The 20,148-nt window shown below is 37.4% G+C and overlaps 2 protein-coding genes across 2 annotated transcripts in view; both read left to right on the plus strand.

Annotated features, from left to right (window-relative positions):
- The first annotated feature begins 697 nt into the window (after positions 1–697).
- Positions 698–6,391, plus strand: nipal3 (NIPA like domain containing 3). Its single transcript, XM_061742940.1, has 11 exons — positions 698–932; positions 2,020–2,088; positions 2,441–2,612; positions 2,730–2,789; positions 2,972–3,117; positions 3,749–3,845; positions 3,991–4,126; positions 4,263–4,351; positions 4,537–4,600; positions 4,827–4,921; positions 5,100–6,391. Exons 1-11 carry the CDS (start codon positions 897–899, stop codon positions 5,276–5,278), a joined length of 1,143 nt encoding a protein of 380 aa, XP_061598924.1. The 5' UTR covers positions 698–896; the 3' UTR covers positions 5,279–6,391.
- Positions 6,392–8,074: 1,683 nt separating this feature from the next.
- The window catches only part of rcan3 (regulator of calcineurin 3), a 50,148-nt gene continuing 38,074 nt past the window's right edge, over positions 8,075–20,148 (plus strand). Inside the window, exons 1-2 of the mRNA XM_061743361.1 lie at positions 8,075–8,226; positions 11,563–11,826. Of these exons, the coding sequence (XP_061599345.1) occupies positions 11,617–11,826 (210 nt within the window). The 5' untranslated portion in view covers positions 8,075–8,226; positions 11,563–11,616. The remainder of the gene's footprint in view (positions 8,227–11,562; positions 11,827–20,148) is intronic.

Raw genomic sequence — 20,148 nt, forward strand, 5'->3', positions numbered from 1 at the left:
TTGTATCAGCTTTTGAAATAAGACGGGGAAATTTTGTGTTTAAACAGTAGCTCACACCCTCTACTGACCAATCTTTTTTTTTTCCACTGATCCTGTTATAATCATATACTATTGCTGACGTGGTGTCCTGTCACTCCTTTCCTTTTACAATGACACGAAGAGAAGAGAAAACATACCATCTGCGTTAGTCATGATTATTCTGTAACACGATGCTATTGTGTGATATTGTTAGTTTTAGAAACATTGCATGGGTACGCCCATACTAAATTGACTGAGACTGTTAGGAGTTAAATGTGAATATGGGAGGGCATGAACAAGTAGTCTGGATTAAAATAGCATGCAATCTGTAAAAAAATTACCACTCTTTCATGTTTCTTTTGAGAAAGTATCTTAATCAAATCAAATAATTGTCTGGCATCAAACTTCAAATTAATCTCTCTTCTAGTTTGAGTTGTTTTAGGATCAATTCTGACTCAGTAGCACCATCTACTGTTGTTATGTAGTACTGCGGCCTGACTTGAACAAAGCATACACGAATTATTATTACTATTAGTAGTAGTAGTAGTAGTATTAATAATACTAATACCAATAATAATAATAATAATAATTATTATTATTATCTGTCTTAATTTAAATAAAAGGTCAGGTGGTCAATGTCCATGATCACGTGGTTTCTGCGTCACCGTCTTTCGAAGCGAAAACAACCCCGGAAGTCAGGTGTGTGTTTTGTTTTCCCTGAAGAAGATGTCTTCGTCGGTTTGGAGTTAGAAAATACAAAAGAAATGTGCGATGAATATTTCAAGTCAAACCAAAAGCAACGTGATAAAATGAAATACCTTTTAATGACATGTTTGATTGCTGCTTGAGCTGAATAAAGTGCCTCTGAAGGGAACAGTATGGATTACAGCGGAGCTCCAGGGGGGTCCTACATGGTGAGACAGTCATTTCCTTCTTTTAAAAGGTCTTATGCTCGTTTATACTAAGGTTTTAAATCATTTAAAAATGAGCCTCTGTGCCCAGACGAACTTGCTGTAATGTAATAATTTAAACAAAAATACTAACACGTTCAACCTCATTTTGGCTTTGTATTTATGAGTACAAAACTAACGAGACTAACAATACTTAAAGTTAAAAGACCGCAGTTGAATTGGTTTGATATTGGATATTCGACATTCAAAGACATCCATTTAACTTTTGATACATACCACCGATTTTGGTCATATTGCTTGTGGTGCGTTCATGGTCATCTAGACTATATATCACAAAACAGTAATTATTAAAAAATCATATATGAAAAATCATATATATGGGCTGATTTTAAAAATCATATATATGGGCTGGTTTAATTTGGTTTAATGAATTCAACACCCATAAAACTTGTGATACATACCACCGATTGTTTTCAAACCACTTGTGATGTGTTCATCGTCATCCAGACTATGTTTTATGGGTGTTGAATTCATTAAACCACATTAATCAGCCCATAGTATGATTTTCTTTTTTTTAAATAATTACTGTCTTGTGATATATAGTCTGGATGACCATGAACACATCACAAGTGGTTTGAAAACAATCGGTGTTATGTATCACAAGTTTTATGGGTGTTGAATTCATTAAACCTCATTAAATCAGCCCATAATATGATTTTATAATAATTACTCTCTTGTGTTATATAGTCTAGATGACCATGAACACATCACAAGCAATATGACCAAAATCAGTGGTATGTATCACAGGTTTTATGGGTGTTGAATTCATTAAACCACATTAAATCAGCCCATATATATGATTTTTTTTTATATGTGATTTTTTAATAATTACCGTTTTGTGATATATAGTCTAGATGACCATGAACACATCACAAGTGGTTTGACCAAAATCTGTGGTATGTATCACAAGTTAAATGGATGTCTTTGAATGTCGAATATCCAATATCCAATATCAAACCAATTCAACCGCGGTAGTTAAAAGTGACAATTATCTGTGATCTGTCCTAATTAAACGACTTTTGCCTTTCAGAATAACCTCATTGGGACTTTACTCGCGATTTTCGGAAATGTGCTCGTCAGTATCTCCTTAACCATTCAGGTACTCATTTCCTTCACGTGTAATTATTATTTACTTTTTTTTAAAGCAAGTTAGCATACTGGTCATATAAATTGAATCGTTTTCTTCCTTCCAAATGTCCACGTATCATCTCTTCTCATATATGCTTTGTGTAAACAAATATCTGGAGTCCATTTGTCACGGTAACTCCTCATTGACGAGATGCTCAGTTATGAGAAATCACAAATTTTCCTTTTTTTTTTTCTTTATGTCACCTATTCTTTCTTAATTTTCAGTGTTACTTATGCAAAACTTGCAATATGCTTTAAGCCCTTTGCACATGTTTTCTTTGTACTTTCTGTCACTGTTTTAATTAAATGTGTTTCACTTCCAGAAATACAGCCATGTGATGTTAGCTGGAACAAAGGACCAACGTTCCTTCTACTGGACCAAAACCTGGTGGTTTGGTTTCATATTCACCTTTATTGGGGAGGGAGCCAACTTTGTCTCTTATGCTTTTGCCCCTCTCACTCTTGTGGCACCTCTTAACGCAGTGTCTATACTGAGTGAGTATCTTCTCTATGTTCCCTAAAAACTGTAATAATAACATGTAGAGAAAAAGCTTTATGTTTCAAAACAATCTTGCTAAGAAAAACTTTTACACTATTTTATTTTCTTTACAGCAAGCTCAATTTTGGGTTTCTTATTTCTGCGTGAGAAATCTAAACCGAAGGAGTTTGCAAGTAAGTTCTTGACTGTGACTGAAGATATGGCATTGCACAGACACGCATGCAAATTACACTGAGCGAGTGTCATTAAATTCAAATTCTTACTACATCCACAGCCGCTCTAAAGACAGAAATTAGAGGGTACATTTTTTCTTTTTGATATGTAACACCACAATGCGTGGTTGGTGTTGTTTCAGAGAACTATGGCCTGACCTTCCTGGGCTACTTGCTCACTGTTGGAGGAACTTATCTCTTTGTTTCATTTGGACCGAACTCCCATGAAAAACTCAAAGCAGAGAACATCGTGAAGCATATTGTGGGATGGCCTGTTCTCTTGTATCTGGTAAGATATATCTATTGCAACACATTTAGAAAGCAGAAATCCATTTTGATATCTTTATCTCAATTTCCATGGGTTACTTCATAAACAGACAGCTGATTCAGGTCTGGCCGCTATATGTATTAGAGTGCAGCATTATTTATTCTGCGGGGGGTTAATCCACAATAAAAAGAAAAAAAAACGCTTGCACAGTTATAACATTGTTTGAAATATTATTAAAAACTTCCGGGTCCTAAACTTCACCATCATCAATGATCTGGCAAGAAAGCGCATATTGAAAGCAATTCAGCAACGCTACAGGTCAAGTTTAGGGACTCTTGTGTTCTGTTTATGTAGACTGTTTGGGCTCCTAAATCAAGTCAGTGTTCATATTTTGGATAATGTAGTTTAAATTGGCCATAGCCAACACCGAATCTCAAAAATAACTAGACTTTTCTGAAGGAAGTTTAGACTAAATGGACCTTGTGTTACATCTCATGCTTCTTAGGTTGGATTTATCATTAGATGTTTCATGTGTGAACATATTATGCTACACAATTCATTAAACTCCAGATGTCATTAAACATCATGTACTTAGTGTTTTAATGTGATATGGTATTCATTTGTTATGTGTTGTCTTCATCCTAACTGACAGCTCCTGGAGATCATCACGTTCTGCCTGCTGTTATATTTCTATAAACAGCACAACGCTGACTACCTCGTTATTATTCTGCTGTTGGTCGCCCTGCTGGGTGAGTTTCCTGCAATAAAGGCCGATAATCTCCCTCTGCCATTACCATGCTTTGTTTTGAATGCATTGCTCAAAAAGCAGCAGAGGTCTTGTGAAATATTAACTTGCTTGTTTTGCCTGTTTTCCACTGCGCTCCCATTGCACAGGCTCTGTCACAGTCATCACAGTGAAGGCAGTTTCAGGCATGTTGGTTCTTACCGTCGAAGGGACAATGCAACTTAACTACCCGATCTTCAGTGTCATGTTTGTGTGCATGGTGGCATCAGTGGTCTTCCAGTCCAGGTGGGTGACTGACCTGTCAAAACACACAAGGGAAAGAATTTCTGTTCATCATCATCGCTGCTTTTACACCCATAAGCTTAACTTGGACCTATTGTGTAAAGAAACTCATAGTGGCGGTCTGTTTCTCTCTCCCTAGATTTCTCTCCCAAGCTTGTAAACTGCATGACTCCTCTCTGATTGCCAGCATGAACTACATCCTCTCCACCTTCTTTGCAGTGGTAGCTGGTGAGTTATGGCCTTCATTTCTGCAGAGTTTCTCTGTTTGTTTATTTTGATTTTGAGCTGAATGAAACCACATCTGCAACTAATTACATAGCACAAAAGAAAATCCCCAAAGCTATTGTAGCTTTGCTGAAAATTACACAGTCACAACACAAGTCATCAAAGATCTCTTGTCTTTTGTTTTTCAGGTGCTATATTTTACTTGGAGTTTAATCATGAGGATGTACTTCACATCTGCATGTATGTCTTGGGGTGAGTTATCATCTGTCATTGACTCTTTCACAAAAGCCACTTTGACATGTCGCGGTAGGGAATTGATAAGATTAATAGAAGCTAGTGAGCCTTTGGGCTCACAATGGAAGTTGAATAGAACTAAGCCAATGTTTGTTTGCAAGTCTAAAGACCTATTTGGTAAAAGCTGTTGTGAAAAAGCAAAACGTTATAAAAACTGTTACTGATTATTTTGTGCTTTGCACAGATCCCTATTGTGTTTCCTTGGAGTCTTTCTCATAACCAAAAACAGGAAAAGGGCCAAGATCTTTGAGCCATATGTCACTATGGATATGGCTAATGGTTTGTACAAACAATACATAAACACCAAAAATTGTATGTGTGATATTTGTGTGTTTTTGAAAAATTACCACACCTTCCTAATCCATTTTTAAACCTGCAATATGGAACAAGTGAGGTTGCACTATCATTTAACCTCTGCAGGTTTTCATGTGCACTTGTCTTTGTGTTCCCTGGTCAGGAGTCCCAACCATTCATGACAAGGGCTTGGCTGTTCAACCAGATTTTAATGGGTCCTTCTCCTACGGGACTCTTGTCAACAACAATGGAGTGGCTCCTGCTACTCTGCCTGCTAACCTGGAGCAATCACCAGTCAGCTGCAGAGCCAACGATGGCCAGTTTGACCTAAAGGAAGACTGAAATTACATAACAACTTTGAAAGACCTTAAAAGGTCATGGCTTGCTTAGCTTAAGCTCCTTTCTTCTGAAACTTTCACTGATTTCCAGCCTCAGCTTACATTCTTCAACATACTTTTCTTCTGGATGCTGAACCTTAAATATTATCAGGAGAAGCTTTCCCTTTCAAAGACATTAATGGTATTATTTACAGATATAAATAGAAGAAACCTTAAGTGCATCAGGCTAACATATGCTTGTTTGCATCCTTTCTCCTTACCTCAAAACTTTCCCCTCTGACATAAAAAAATGTTCTTGTTTTTTTTTGTAATTGCACATTGGAAAGAGGAGGTTTGTAGTGGAACTCATAGCGGGGAAGCAGGGTTATTGTCTACCGTCTTATCTTAATAAGCAAATTTCTCATGTATGAATTGCCTTCAGTTGTAGCACGTATCTTGACGTTGCTTTAGGCTGATTTAAAGGAACCAACGACATCTCGTCTGGGAGTTTCATCTCCTCTCTCTGTGTTTTTGCCACCTGGTGCTTATTCACAGTGTGACTGGAAGGAGCTAATGATGAAGCAAAGTTAGTGATGGAAGTGTGGATGCTCATTTTCTAGCATACTGTAAATTGAGCATTGACATCCACAATTATTAAGCAATTTTTTTCCAGTTGGTCATTATCGGGATTATACTGTACAGTGATCTGTTCTTCCATTGAAGTTTCGTGGTAATGCAACTTCATAGTCAGGGATTTTACCAATAAATGTTATAAATTAGCTGTATCTGCCACCAGCTGTTATTCATGAACACTTTTCACTCACTTGTAGGTCTCTTGTTTTGGGGATTTCTTTGAATTACTCCATTTAGTAATGTGACCAAACACTGTGTGAGATTTTTTTAATTTATTGCAACATATTTATTTGTTGATTTAGAGAGCTTTTGATGTACCTTGAAATTAAGATTTAGACTGGATAGATAACAGGGAAACTCTGCATGACTCAAGTAGGTGTGTGATTAACTAATCTGAAGAGTTATTTAAAAGCCACTGTAATATGTTAGAGCCTATTTGAAGGAAAGGTTTTTTAACTTTTTAAAAGAGCTGTTTTAAAGGGAATTAAAATATTTTGAGCTTTCAGTACTGATTGTAGAAGCAGTTTTCTTAAATTCAGATTAACAATTTGCTTAAGTTACCTATTTATTTTGGTTGATCATTGGTCATTTCTGCTAAAATATGGGAATTACTATGATTCTCTCTTGTGGAATGTGTTTAAAAACTAAGCTCATTTGTTACAAGCTGAAAAACATGCTGCATGAATGATACTTTCACACACAACCCTGAATTTTTCCAGTGTTGAAATGGAGCTATACAAGGGCTAGATGACTTGATGCACTATGTTCATTATACAGTAATATAAGTTATTTCCTTCTGAGTTGTCTGTTAGCGGCACTGTGTAGATAGAGTTTTTAACTCCACCCTGTGACAAAGCTTTCCCTTGTAAATTATACGTAAAATGTTGTCATTATTATCATCCAGTTGTGGAGTCATTTTCAGTTGTGTTTGCATAACCATTCATTCATTAATCTACTTATTTTAAAGTCTTTACCTGTGCGGAAGAATAAAGATGGGTCAGTTCTTCATATTAGCTGGTAATTCAGAATGCAGGGTGATGCATGAAAAAGCTTACAGACTGACATTTCTTCTCGTAAAATCACTACCTTGTTTGCTTGCAAAAACTAGACTAAGTCTTCACGTGTTAATAAGATAAAACTAACCTTGTTTTACATTGCTGGAAGACGTATTTAGACCCTTGATTCTAGCACTCATGCAGCAATGTAGTAACAGGGCAAATAAAGTTCTGCATCAATACCACTTAAGTAAAAGTACATAATGTTTACAAAAAACTTTCATTCATATGTAAGCAAAGGGAATAGTAAAGCTGCGGAAGTTGGACCGTTTTGAGTATTTATGCATAGTTGTATGCCCATAGACAGCAGATTAAACTGAGACAGAGCACGGTTGTGATGCACAAATCTGTGTTTAATATAATTTATCACTTTGAAGTGAAATATTGGCTCATTTAAACATTTATTCAAATTGGACCATGTCAAAGTTTTACTAAGTAAAATTAAAAAAAAAAAATAGAAAATGCCTAAATATTTCATAATGCTAAGTTTTAGTATGTTTCATATCTTAAAAAGTCATCCTGTCAAATTTTGTGGAAAATAATATAGAAGCAAATATTTGTGTCTGAAATACCAGGCCACTTTATTTTTTTTAAACTGTCTCTCAATGGATATTTTTCTTATTCTGACTTTTCTCCAGAAGATAAGCAGTGTCCAAAATAGTCAGACCAGCCTGCCATGACTAAGTCGCCATACCTAAAGGCATCGATCTAATTGGTGCCTTGTGATTGTCTGATTGCAATTCAAGTGTGATTCGTGGATGTTCACTATACATTTGAAATCGTTGCAACAGGTGTGTCTTGAGAGCTGAAACCAACGTGTTAATGTTTATGTCTATTTTAAACATATTTATTTATACACAGCAGGCGAGACGGTAAAAATATTCTCACTTTGACATGGTGACTCACTGGGATGTCCTTGTCAATCAATTAAACCAGTTTGCAGCAGAGCACCGTGTGCCTCTTTGCTGCTCGAACAACACTAACCTTGAAGCCGAGCAGAGCCCGCCCCTTTTTCTTATTGCTGCATCCTGATTGGTCGTTGGGATCTTCTGGCCGCATCTGATTGGTTCCACCTGCTGTCCGTCCCGGACGGGAACCGCATCTGAAGCCGCCTAATAATCCGGTGAAAACAAACACCCACGCATCTGACACTGACAGCAAACCTCTAAAATAACATCACCAATCTATTCCATTGAACAAAGTCATCTAAAAAAAGAAATATCGATTACTGCTTGCTCATAATGGCCTCCTTCCGTTTAGCACGCGTTCACTGACAGCTATTGGGGTAAGTGGTCATTTAAATAATGTTTGTACTGAATAAAGAGGGAGATTAAAATGCAACTTCTTCTGTGTGTGTGATATAAGTGTAAACTTTGGTGTAGTTTTGGTTTTAAGCATTATTCGGGAAGCAAAGTGATTTCAGGAGACAATCTGAGAGGTTAAGCGCTCGCACCAATCTTGCACCAGCTGGACTTGCACGTCATTCTTTTCCTCCCTATCCTTGACAAACGTTTGACAGCATCTATTATACTATTTTCATCTTCGTTTGCACTGCATCTTTTTTTTCTAAAACGAACACTAGATTTAATGATGTTAACTTACTCGCTATTTTAAATATCTGGTTGATCTAAAACGTTTATATGCCTAAACTATTAATCTAATTTATTTATTTGTACCACTAGATGGCGCTCTAACTTTAGTCTGTTGTTGGCTGTGTTTGTGCTGAAACTTGATTTAACCTGTACAGATATGTGGACATCACAGGTTGTGTTGTCATATATCATATAATTTAATTTCTTAACGGGGGCCCAAAGCAATAAGAAAAAATATTGCACCAGGTCTTACGTTGTTAACTTTATCTTTATCTTTATCTTTATCGGTGTCAAAAACTAACAGACTTAAAAACAGCTTTTTCCCCAAAGCCATAATCACCCTGAACAACATGTGAATGTCTTTGTTACGGTTTTTACCGTGCAATACTTCTCCCGGACTATCTGTGCAATATTCCACTACATGTGTATATACTATCATCTGTAAATAGAATCTCAGGTCTTCATTATTCAAATGCACCTTAACCTTTTTTATATTTTTATATTATTTATATATCTTTTATTCCTATATTTCTTATTGTTTGCACTATTGTTTCTTATTTGTCTTGCACTGGAGATGCTGCTTTCAATCTTACTGTACCCAGGTACATTGACAATAAAGTATTCTATTCTATTCTATTCTATTCTCTGTTTCTTATCCAGGTAAAGTGTTAGAGTCAAATGTGGGCGACAGGTCTATAGTGCACAGATATTAATTATAGGATGGCTACCAGAGCAGGCACACAAGTCATGTCACTGAGGGTGGTACATTGTATTAATACAAACCACACTACTAAAAGGTGGAAACAACAGATTAAAAACAATATTAACTATTTAGCATTACTTGCAATCTATTTATAGGCTATTTACCAACTATTTAGCGGTCTTGGAGATGACAATTATCTCCATTCATATAGAAAGCAGTTGTTTACAGTCTGCTTAGTTTGTTTTTTTGGTCATAAAGATGTGTCCTATACATGACCTAATCAAATGACCTCGCACTAGGTGTGAAATAAGGTATTTAAATGTTGTTTTTGTAGAATTTATATACACTGATTTTTATGATACTCTAACATAAGCTGAACAAGTTGTTTAAAAGAACTAAAAAATAAATAAAATACTGACCTTAGAATTTAGGTAGTTTTATGTGTGTTTTACACAGTTTTTGGAAGGAAACCATCAGTTGGATCTAAGAAGTCACACTTCAGTACACTTACATAAAGACAAAGAATAATTAACCATTGTCCCAAGAGGCCATAGGAGGATAAAAGAGCTTTGCTTTTGGATACAGACACATTGGTGACACACCTAGGACAGAAGCTGGTTTGTTAAAGACACATGAATCACAGTGACCAAAAACCACAACATCAGACTTGGACCTGATCCCTGGTTCAGCTACAACAACTGACAACCTGAGAGTTCTCAGCGGGTTATAGATACTGAAAACAGTCAAAGCCGTAGCCAGTGGCGTAACATCATGGTGATAGGCCCCGATGAAAATATTTTTTTGTGCCCCAACCCCACACACACACACACACACACACACACACACACACACACACACACACACACACACACAGAGCCACTATAGAGAACTGCTATTGTCGCCATGTGGGCTAACATTGTGACTTGCCACACTCACTCACAGGAGAAGTCTCCTCCTGGCCCCGCGGCGGTCGGGTCAATGCTGTTTTATTTATGGAGGTAGTTGGCAAGCTATCCTCTGGCGGGACCCTGGCTTTTTCCTCGGTTGCCGTAAAAAACATATAATTTTGTCGTTTTTGCTTTAACATCATCCTGGATCTTTTTTCTTTTCTCTCTTTTGTGTGCCGTTTTATTGTTTGGGCTACCTAACCTAATGCTATGCTATTTTTGTCATCTATTTTCTTTTTTTTTACTTTTTGTCTTGCTGAAAACTAACATCATTGCGTCATCATGCACTTAACAGGACTTACAGGTAAGCTATTAAGGTGATTAGACTATTCCCTCCTTCATGGGCCCCTGACGGCATCTGGGACCCGGTTCAGCTGCACTGGTTGCACCGCCGATATTTACATGTGCCCATAGTCATTCACATGATTTTCTCTCATGAAGTCTGGTCTGGTACTCCAATTCACAGCGATTTTCATTGGTACAAAATGAACTGAAGCACCAGCAACAGTGTAGGCTTTCTGCGATGACTCATATAGGAGTGTTCAAGAGCCACTATGATAAGACTGCAGAATTGATAATAATTTATTGGATCAACAGGCTTCTACTACAAACTCAACAACAGTCATTGGCCAACATTTTTATTCCACTGCATCACATTTTCAATATCATTTGTAGTATTGTACCAATAGTATTGGTTGTACTCCTACACAGTGGCATCGAGTGATCATTTCTTTTGCTTCCACTCATACTGCCCACTCGAAATTAAATCTAGAGGACCTGGACTAAAACTATCACAGCAGTCAAATCCTCCAAAAATAACATTTTGAATTTAATATTAAACTTTTGTCATAATAAATACTTTTCATAATTGAGGCTTAAGCAGTTATTTCTTTAAAATTCAGCCATTAATTCAGATTATTGTATTTACATGAAAGATCACTGAGCAAAACAGCCACAAAACTGCAAAAAAATCTCATTTTGGAACATACAAAAGTAAAACAGAAGATTTTATGACACACAAAAGCACAATCGAAAACAAATTTCAGAAAGCAGTTTAGAAAATACAATGAGCTGAACAACTTAGCTGATCTCTTTTTTCTACTTTGTTGCATTTTCTGAAAAGCCTGTTTTTAAGTGCAGCTGTGATTTCTGTTTTGGTGGCATTTATTCATTGACTAAAGGCCTGATAAGGGTTGTTCTCATTCTAATTCTCTTGATTTTGCCCCTTCCTGACTTTGTCCTTACAGTGCTTCTCTTTCTATTTATTTCCAGCCTGTGTAAGAGCTTTGGCAACATGGTGAAACGTTGTATCTTTCTGTAGATCTTCGTATTTTCCAGACCAGTTGCCTCATTTCCCAATTTCCGATCTGTGCCCTCAGTTCCCAGCCTCTGGTGTCCCCAACTGCCTCATCAGCCGCCTTAAAGAATTCACGATGCTTCGTGAGAGCTCCAAAGGGTGGAGCAACAGCTCCGAGGCCTACAGCAGTGATCCCGAGGAGGATGAGGAGGAGGAAGAGGACATGGTGTTTGGGGAGAATGATCAAGACGGCGTCGCAGAGGAGATGATGGACCTGAGTGACCTTCCCACAGCTCTCTTCGCATGCAGCGTGCATGATGCTGTGTTCAAGCAGGACGCACAAAGGGTGAGATGCCTCCAACTCATTTCCAGGGTCATATTCATGTGAGGTGTGTTTGTGTCAGGAGGCGCGTCGGTTCATTTGCGGGTGAGTCATCTGGTGTGGTGTGTCAGAGTGTCCAAGATTCAATGCCCAGCGACACATGCGTGGTGTCATCTACAGGTCCCACTCCTGTCTGCCAAAGCCCAGTCACAGTCTCAAGCTGCGCTCACTCACACGCACACATGCATACACATTATGCAGCTGTTATTTGTTTAGTGAGGGATGTGAATGCAGGTCAACGGATTACAACATGACTTGCGCAGAATCATGGAGCATACTCAGCTTTAATCCACGTCTGTGCATATCATTCGATCATCACCTCATGCAGCATGCCCAATTATGCGTATTCACTGGATCACCAACATCCCAGGCACATACAGTACATGATGCAGATATAAAAATAAAATAAATACAACTGACTCATGCCTGTTCACTCACATTTGTTTTTAAGGCCTTTCAATTATGTGTTGAGAATTTCTCATAACTTGATCAGATTACCAGGAACATTGGATCCCATTTGCTGGAATATACAAAGAAAATATCGTAATTTTATGCCCACTAATCTAATTATGCTGTCCTGCGATCCATTCCATCCTTCCAGCTGGCATCCTCACACCCCCCCAGTTTCTTTCTGTCACGTCTATGCATCTCTCCCTTTACTCCATCAGTCTCTCAAAGACATTCCAACTATTCTACCACACAAACATTTTCTCTGTGCGTCTGATCGCAATTCATAAACTTGCTTGCTAAGTTGCTTTTCTTCTCCATATATTTTCTTCTTGACTGATCCTCTCTATGTATAGAAATGCAAAACAGAGAAGCTAAAATTGGCGCGCGCACAAAATCCCCTCAAATGAATCACTCCCGCTTTTGTGAGGTTGCTGTTCGTACACCCATTGCTCTGAGCGGTGGAGTCCACCCCCTTCCCTCCATTCGTTTTGCCTCCTCACTTCATTACGATTCACGCCTTGGCTTTTAAGTGGAAATGCCACCCACGCACACTTCAGTCAGAGCATGTCAGCAGAACCTTCTCCATACGTTCCAATAAAACCAGCTACACCAGAAATAGAATTTTAAGTCTTTTTTTTTTTTTAGCTTTGAAAAGGTACAAAATAAAAAGCAAGTTGCTTCAGGTATTTTTCAGAGCCAGAGCGTCCACTTTATGAGGGTGTTTTTGTCATAAATCGATGCTGTTTCATTTTCTTCCTTTTACAAACGCACACAAACAGTAATCATTCAAAAAAATATCAGTATTTTGTACCTGCTAGAACCTTGACATGGTTTTGTTCTCTATATTCTGTGCACAGAACAATGCAACCTACATCTCTGTCTTTTGGGCTTTGGCTTTCTCTGAACACAGACATTACTTTCTGCGTCTCTTCTCAGAGGATGGGCTGTTTCTGAAATCACGCTCGTCATGGACAGCGAGCAGACAGAGACAAAGAGACGAGTGTTTTATATTTATGACAAGCTCTTAGCGGCCTGTAAAAACCTATGGCTTTCTTTTGCACTGATAAAAAGTCTTTAAAACCTAGTGGCACACTTTTGCTTTTATCTGCAGTTTACATTCCTTGACCAGTTTTAATCTAAAATGGAAAAATTTGTTTTTATTGGTTCTGGATGCTTGGCTGAATCAGACATTAACAGGTTCACTACCCATTTAGAAAAACTCTAATGATCTGATGCTATTTGACTCAGATAGCATTCAAATAATCTGCATCCACGGATTGTCAGAGAGGCTTTGCATTGCATTCTTCAGTTGTTGTGTTTGTGTCACATTCTCTAGGATTAAATTGTTTGCGGTAAAAATACATAACTGCAATATTTCTGACAAATACTTCGGTTGCTATCTGTGTGATTTGCAGTTATCAAACTGAAATCTAATATTCACTCTGGATTGAGTTCCTAGCGTCTGTGTGAGCATTACCCATATGGTAAACAGGAATGCATGGCGTTTGTAGGCAGTGATTCATCAGCTGCAAGACATCATCAATGAAGTGCATGACTCAGTCGCCCTACTTACTCACACATCAGTTGTTGTAGTATGAAACTCCATTTATCAGCTCCATCCCAACGTTTCTCATTCATTTTGTATAAAATTCTAGTCTAAAATATGTGAAGAGGGAATGGCGCCTCTTTTATCAAGAGTTATTAAAAGACTTTCAAAACCCATATCTAGTCACTGTGTTGATAGACAGCAAGTGTTTGCCAAGGAGTGGATAAGAGAGTTGACTATCTCTTCATACCCCATCAGGCATTTTCATGTTTTTAACGTTAAAAAAAAAAAAATCAGAAATTGTGGTCTGTTTCACTGACGTAACAGATACATCATCACTAGTTTTATATGAACTTTGGCCTTCATTGTTCATTGGCCATGTGTAGCTGAATAACTAATGATTGCTTTTAAATGTTGTGCTTCCTTTTTGGATTGCTTTGTGTGAGCAGTACTCAAATAAGATGCTACAGTATCTACTTCTTGTTGGTGGAACTATATGACACAAGCAAGACATTAAGTCATCGTAAAACCAGTGAGCAGATAAGAAAATAAAAATAATCTGCCCATAGTTGGTCTCAGTATTAGGTAAGTGTATCATCAGATGTATATACTGTATGTTCTAAGAGACAAATGTGAGGCCATCTGTCCAATGGCTTGTTCAAAACTGGGTCATCAGACAGGACAGTGATCAGTAGCCGGTAAATCTACGTCAAACTAACTTTGAAAACAAAATAATGAATGATTGAGTACATGGCCTGTAGTAAAGAATAAAGCTGCTAAACGTGGATCTACAAGCTACAGAATCGTGGTCGTACTTACTATTGTCTATCTAATTTATGTTTTCCTTTCTGGCTTCATATTTATTAAACAAAAAGTTGCACAGTTAAATTTTTTTTTTTTTTTCTCAGGTCGTATAATCCTAACAATATACACCCACCATAATCAGATTAGTTTTATCACATTTTTACACTAAAAAAATATTCTTTATGACTGTAAGATGAAGGTACTGGATTTTGTTTGAGAGACTTTTTGACCTTCTTTTTTTAAACTATTTTCCCCATGAACAACATTTCCATTGGTTGATTTAACCTAATTCCCATGTTCTGATTTGTGTCAGTTTCATAGACTCATGAGTCATATGCAACATTGCAGACAGAGGAGCCTCCGATTTGGTCATGAATCTACAGAAAACAAGTTTGCAACGAGCAAAGGAGGTAGACACAGAGGTGTATACTGGAAAGTAACAAGGCGAGGTGGTTCCTGTGCATGCAAAGGAAAAGGTCAGAGAAGCCATTGTAAGTAGTTCCAGCGTGTATCTGACCTAATCAGCACTGTGCAAAGCTTTCATTGCAGCTAATTCGGCAGTCTGACTGAGCTCTCCTCAGTCCAAAATCAGCACAATCAAGTACCTGCAACCTTAGTACAATATGAAGCTATTTTTTCTTTTTCAGGAAATTGAAAGCCAAACTATTTTTCAAGTTCCTTTTCTTTGTTTTTATAGGTTCATTGTTTGTGATTGGATCGCTACTGCTAACAAATCCAGAGAAGATTATGAGCTGACCTGGCTTTAGAGGTCTGCACTAATTTGGTTACATTTTTTGGTTTAGTTTTGTATTTTGTGTACCATCTCTTCTCCAGCTGAAGAAAGCAGCTGTTGTCTGCAGACAAGCCATAATAAACTGTTCTAATCTTTACAGCACCAAATGGAGACACAGAGACTTTAGTGTCTATAGTGAACAGTGTTGAACTTTAAAAAAAACAGTATTACTTTCATGCTTTTGTTGGAGACAAAACCACAGCAAAAGCAATTTTAGTAATACACTTAAATTCTTTAAATTGCCATAAGCATGAAAGCCTTTTGAATGTTTGATTCACCTTACCATGCAAAGGATTTAACTGTTATTTACTTTGCTTGACAGGATGCAGTTCTTATAGGTGAATTATTTTGTAAGAAACATACAAGAACTTTGCATGAATTGTTAGTAAGGATATAATACATCTAGGGACACTCCTTTTCTTTTTGAAACCAGCTATTTCTGTACTATGGAGAGACCATGTTGTGCAATTATATGTATCTGCTTTAGCTGTTTGTAATTAGTTTACTGAACATTAAGTTAGCAATTTAGCATGTTCATTGCAAAAGCTGTAAATCTATACTTGTTAAGACTACTCCTTTATAGTATTCCAAGTCCTGTTTTACAATAACATATTTTGTTCCTGGTTTAGTAAACAATGTGCTCAAATGGGTGTTTATGTCACCAGATTTCATTGGGACTTACTGTAAAGCAGTTCCTGTATGAAACTCTCTGTATTTGAAACACTGTTTCAAGAGAAAATGTGTTAATTTCAATTTTCAAATGTATTTTCTTTTTGAATATTTATATTAAAGTCGAGTGTAACCCTAATGAAATTTAGTGATTTTGAGCAGAAGATTCTGACATAAAAATAATGTTTCTTAAAGACTAGATGCATCACTTTGATGCAAAGATTTTGCAAGCATTCCTGACTATGAATGCGTTGCCAAGAGGAAATGCTTGCAAAATCAAGTGTGGGAAATGTTGAACTGTTCTGGTAGACATTGTCTCTCCCACTTGATAATGTGACTCGTATAGGACATTGAAGTAAGACAACTCCACTGCAGAGTGCTGATGGAACATTGGAGACTAAAGATAGCTTTAGATGTGAAAGGAGTGTGTTTTATGTCCAAGCACAGTGTCATGCTTGTATATACATTACGCGTGCATGCGTGTGGTAGTGATATGCTTGCATGTGTCAGACGACAGTCTATTTTTGGGCGTTGGTCCTCGGGGATGAACGTGAGGGAGCGGGTGCTTGGCAGACTGAAGGTCAGATATAATGCTGTGGAGTGTGAGTAAATGCCCCTGGCCTTCTGCTCCGACTGCGGCCAGGATATTATTCTGGTACACTGACTGTCCCACTGCGATTGTTTCCTTTTATTGTACAGATGAAAGCAGAAAGCAATTTGGAGCAAGTTGATTGCAGCAGGCAACACAATATGGCTACATTGAGCTGCTGCATCACACAAGTATTTGACCGAGTGATAGTGCTTTTATTTACAATAATTTCAACTGCATTACTTTTGGCATCTTAACATGTATTAAAGGTTGAAGTCAGATTTACCGGTCCAATTCGGCGTTCTACTGAGGTTGCAGTAATTTAATAATAATAATAAGTATCTTTATTAATCATGACTACTGCGACAATTAATTTCCCATTTTGAATTGAATTGAATTGAAATTAATTTATTACAACACCGTTGCATTTTAATCTGTTGTTAGGAGTCGTGATACTAGAGTTTCACTGATTGGAATGGATTGGGACATCTTCTCCACCAGCTGTTTTTCTTTTTCTTTCTTCAAATGTTTATCAGAGCATCTACAGTGTTTTAATGCACACGCTTGTGTTTGATTGCTAGCTGGTACACATTCTGTGCTGTACCTGCAGCCTCATCTGCTGCCTGGACTCAATGTCTGCTATTCTATGCAGTGGAAAAACAAAGATGAATTCCTCCTTAGCGCCTTCAGTTTCAGAGTCCTGCTGTTGTGCATGCAGATTCACTGTCACATTTTAATGGTTTAATGCAACACTTAAGTAGACTTCAATAATGTTATTAGCAACACTGGTGCTTTTATGTCAGTTATGTCAAACGACCTACATTTTGTGTGAATCACCTGACATTCAGCTGTTATGGAATCAGCTGTGGCTGAAGAAAATGTTCATTTGTGTGATCAAAGTGCAGATTCTTACAGACTTCACAAAGCCATTGCTGTTTAAGCTGATTAGCTTGTCTTATCTTTGCTGTCTTTTTCGTTTTTTATTTTATTTTTGTCATTCAATTTATTTTGCCGTTGCAAGAAAAATCTTACAGTGAGCATTTTTCTTCTTAAATTATTTGAAATCATATCTATTTTATTACCATGTTTTTCTTAAATGTTAATCTTTTATAATAAAGTTGCACAGTAAAGACAAGTTTTCTCACAAGGCTCTCCAGATCTCATGTGTACATCCAGATGGCTGGAAATGTTGGCAACTTTACGTGATCAACTCCCAGGATATATTAAATTGAGAGCATGTGTGCTCTCAAACCAGATCATTCTTGGGAGAACTTTCAGAGACAATTTTCTGCTTTGTTCCACTACAACAACAACAACATCTGATTAACCTAAATAATAAAAAAGGCACTTTACAGAACTCCCTGCTGTTTGCTAATTATGCGGATGGAGCTGAATACACCATTATTCACCTGCACTTAACATGACTCAGCTTGCATTACTCAGAAGTCACAGGTGGATGCCTGATCACTGACTACCTGAAACACAGACTACAGTCTATGAGCCTGGAGGCTTGTGTGTCTGATCAGGTCGTCAGCAATTAAAGACCACAGATGACTTTTCTCTCACCAGAGTTTTGTCAACTGCAGAAATACTCAGATGAGTTGTGGGGTGTAACAGTGATAGACAAGAGACAGAGTACAGAGAACGTTTTGTGCCATGATGTGGGATTTTTGGAGGACCAGGAATAAGGCGAAACCCCAACCCTGTGGTGGAGAGTGCAGTTTAATTTACAGTCATCTGTTTGGGTAGCAGCATTAGCACCACTGTCTTAAAAACTGAGCAAAAGAAGGCTGGCTTTGTTCTGAAGCCTCTGGAGCTGATTATGCAAAGAAGGATGCTTCATAAAATGAAAAAACAAGCATTTTCTTCACAATACAGTGATTTAACAACAGAGTGCCTTTAGTCAGATGCTTCTTCAGATCTGCCTTACAGATCATAACATCCTTCTTGTTCACAACTGTAAACTGCTTTACGTTATGATATTCTTGGTTGGAGGGTAATTTTAACATCTGGTACAATTTTTCGCTTTTTGATACAGATGCTGATACTTGGGCCTTGTTTATTGGCCAATATTGAGTTTTGGTCTGTTAATTCTTAATTCTTTTTTTTTTTAACCTAAAAATTTGTAATTTTATTTCAAATTACCATCAAATTAATAAAACACTACCATGGGAAGGTGAGTCCAAACTTTTGACTGGTAGTGTGTAAATATAGAATAACAAAATCCAGGAATTGAACTTTAAATGAAGCCACAAATATGTTTGTCCTGAAGCTGATTGCCTGCACTTTGTTTTAGCAAACATGAAATAGTTTCAGCCAGTCTCATATTTTGAAGAGAGCCGTTTCAGAGATGCATTTCTGAGCTGGGATGCTGCATCACAACTCCAGATATTCAATTATGCAGCAAAATCCAACATTTTCAAAGGCTGACAGGGACTGGTCATGTAAGACAATGAACTCTACAGTTTTTTTGTGTTTTTTTTTTTTTTTTTTGTAATTGCTTTGGATCTTTCACTGGCACTCTTTGGAGAATTTCTCTAATGTGGAGAATTTCTCTAATTTCTGAGAAGGTAACTCCGCAGTTTGCTGCTGCAGTCTTCTCTTCTCTTTGACTTAATGTGTACTTTTTCACATGATGGCTCCTTAAGTGCCTAATAACATTTGCTTGTGTTATTTCTAGGAACATTCACGCAATTTCTGGTAACGACAGCCAGCATAAAGAGCATGTCACAGTTTCCCTCATGGGATTTTCCAGCCTGAAATAACAGCATACCACCAACAAAATGTAAATGCTGGATAACTAGCTCAGGCCAACAACTCTCGTGCCAATGCTTCTCCACCTAGCGGCTCAAAACAGGAAGCGGTATCGTGCAACTTTCTAAAGCAACAAAGACTGGACTGGACTGGTTATTAAAAAAATAAAAAGGTTATTGTTGATAGGTACAGTACAAGTCAAGAGTCTTGTCCACTGCAGACATGCTCAGATGACTCCTGCCTCATCTATTGTGTAAACAAAAACTTTTAGCATCCGGTTTTACTGCGTAAGCTTTCTACTAAGATACCAATTTTGAGTATTTCCTGTTGTGATGGCTCATCTCACAGACAATCCCATGATATTTAGTGCATGTGTGATATGCGGAAAAGGTCTGGTTCTAATAACTTTGGAAATGTTCTGATGTTCATATGTTAATTTTGTGTATGGGAAACATGTAAAACACTTATGATATCTGCACTGCAATTTTTAAAGTCACACAAGTACATTTAATTAGCTTGCACCTTTGAAAAATCACAGAGCTTATCAGATGCCGTTACATAAGTCTATGCGGTCATATTTCTAAGCCTCAAGCATATCTGTGTCTATTTAAAGACAATCATTCTTATATTCTAATTACATTAAAACAGTTTTGTTCAGCTGTTCATCACAGTACCTCCTCC

The sequence above is a fragment of the Cololabis saira genome, chromosome 16 (assembly GCF_033807715.1).
Source record: "Cololabis saira isolate AMF1-May2022 chromosome 16, fColSai1.1, whole genome shotgun sequence".
In the NCBI taxonomy this organism is placed as follows: Eukaryota; Metazoa; Chordata; class Actinopteri; order Beloniformes; family Belonidae; genus Cololabis; species Cololabis saira.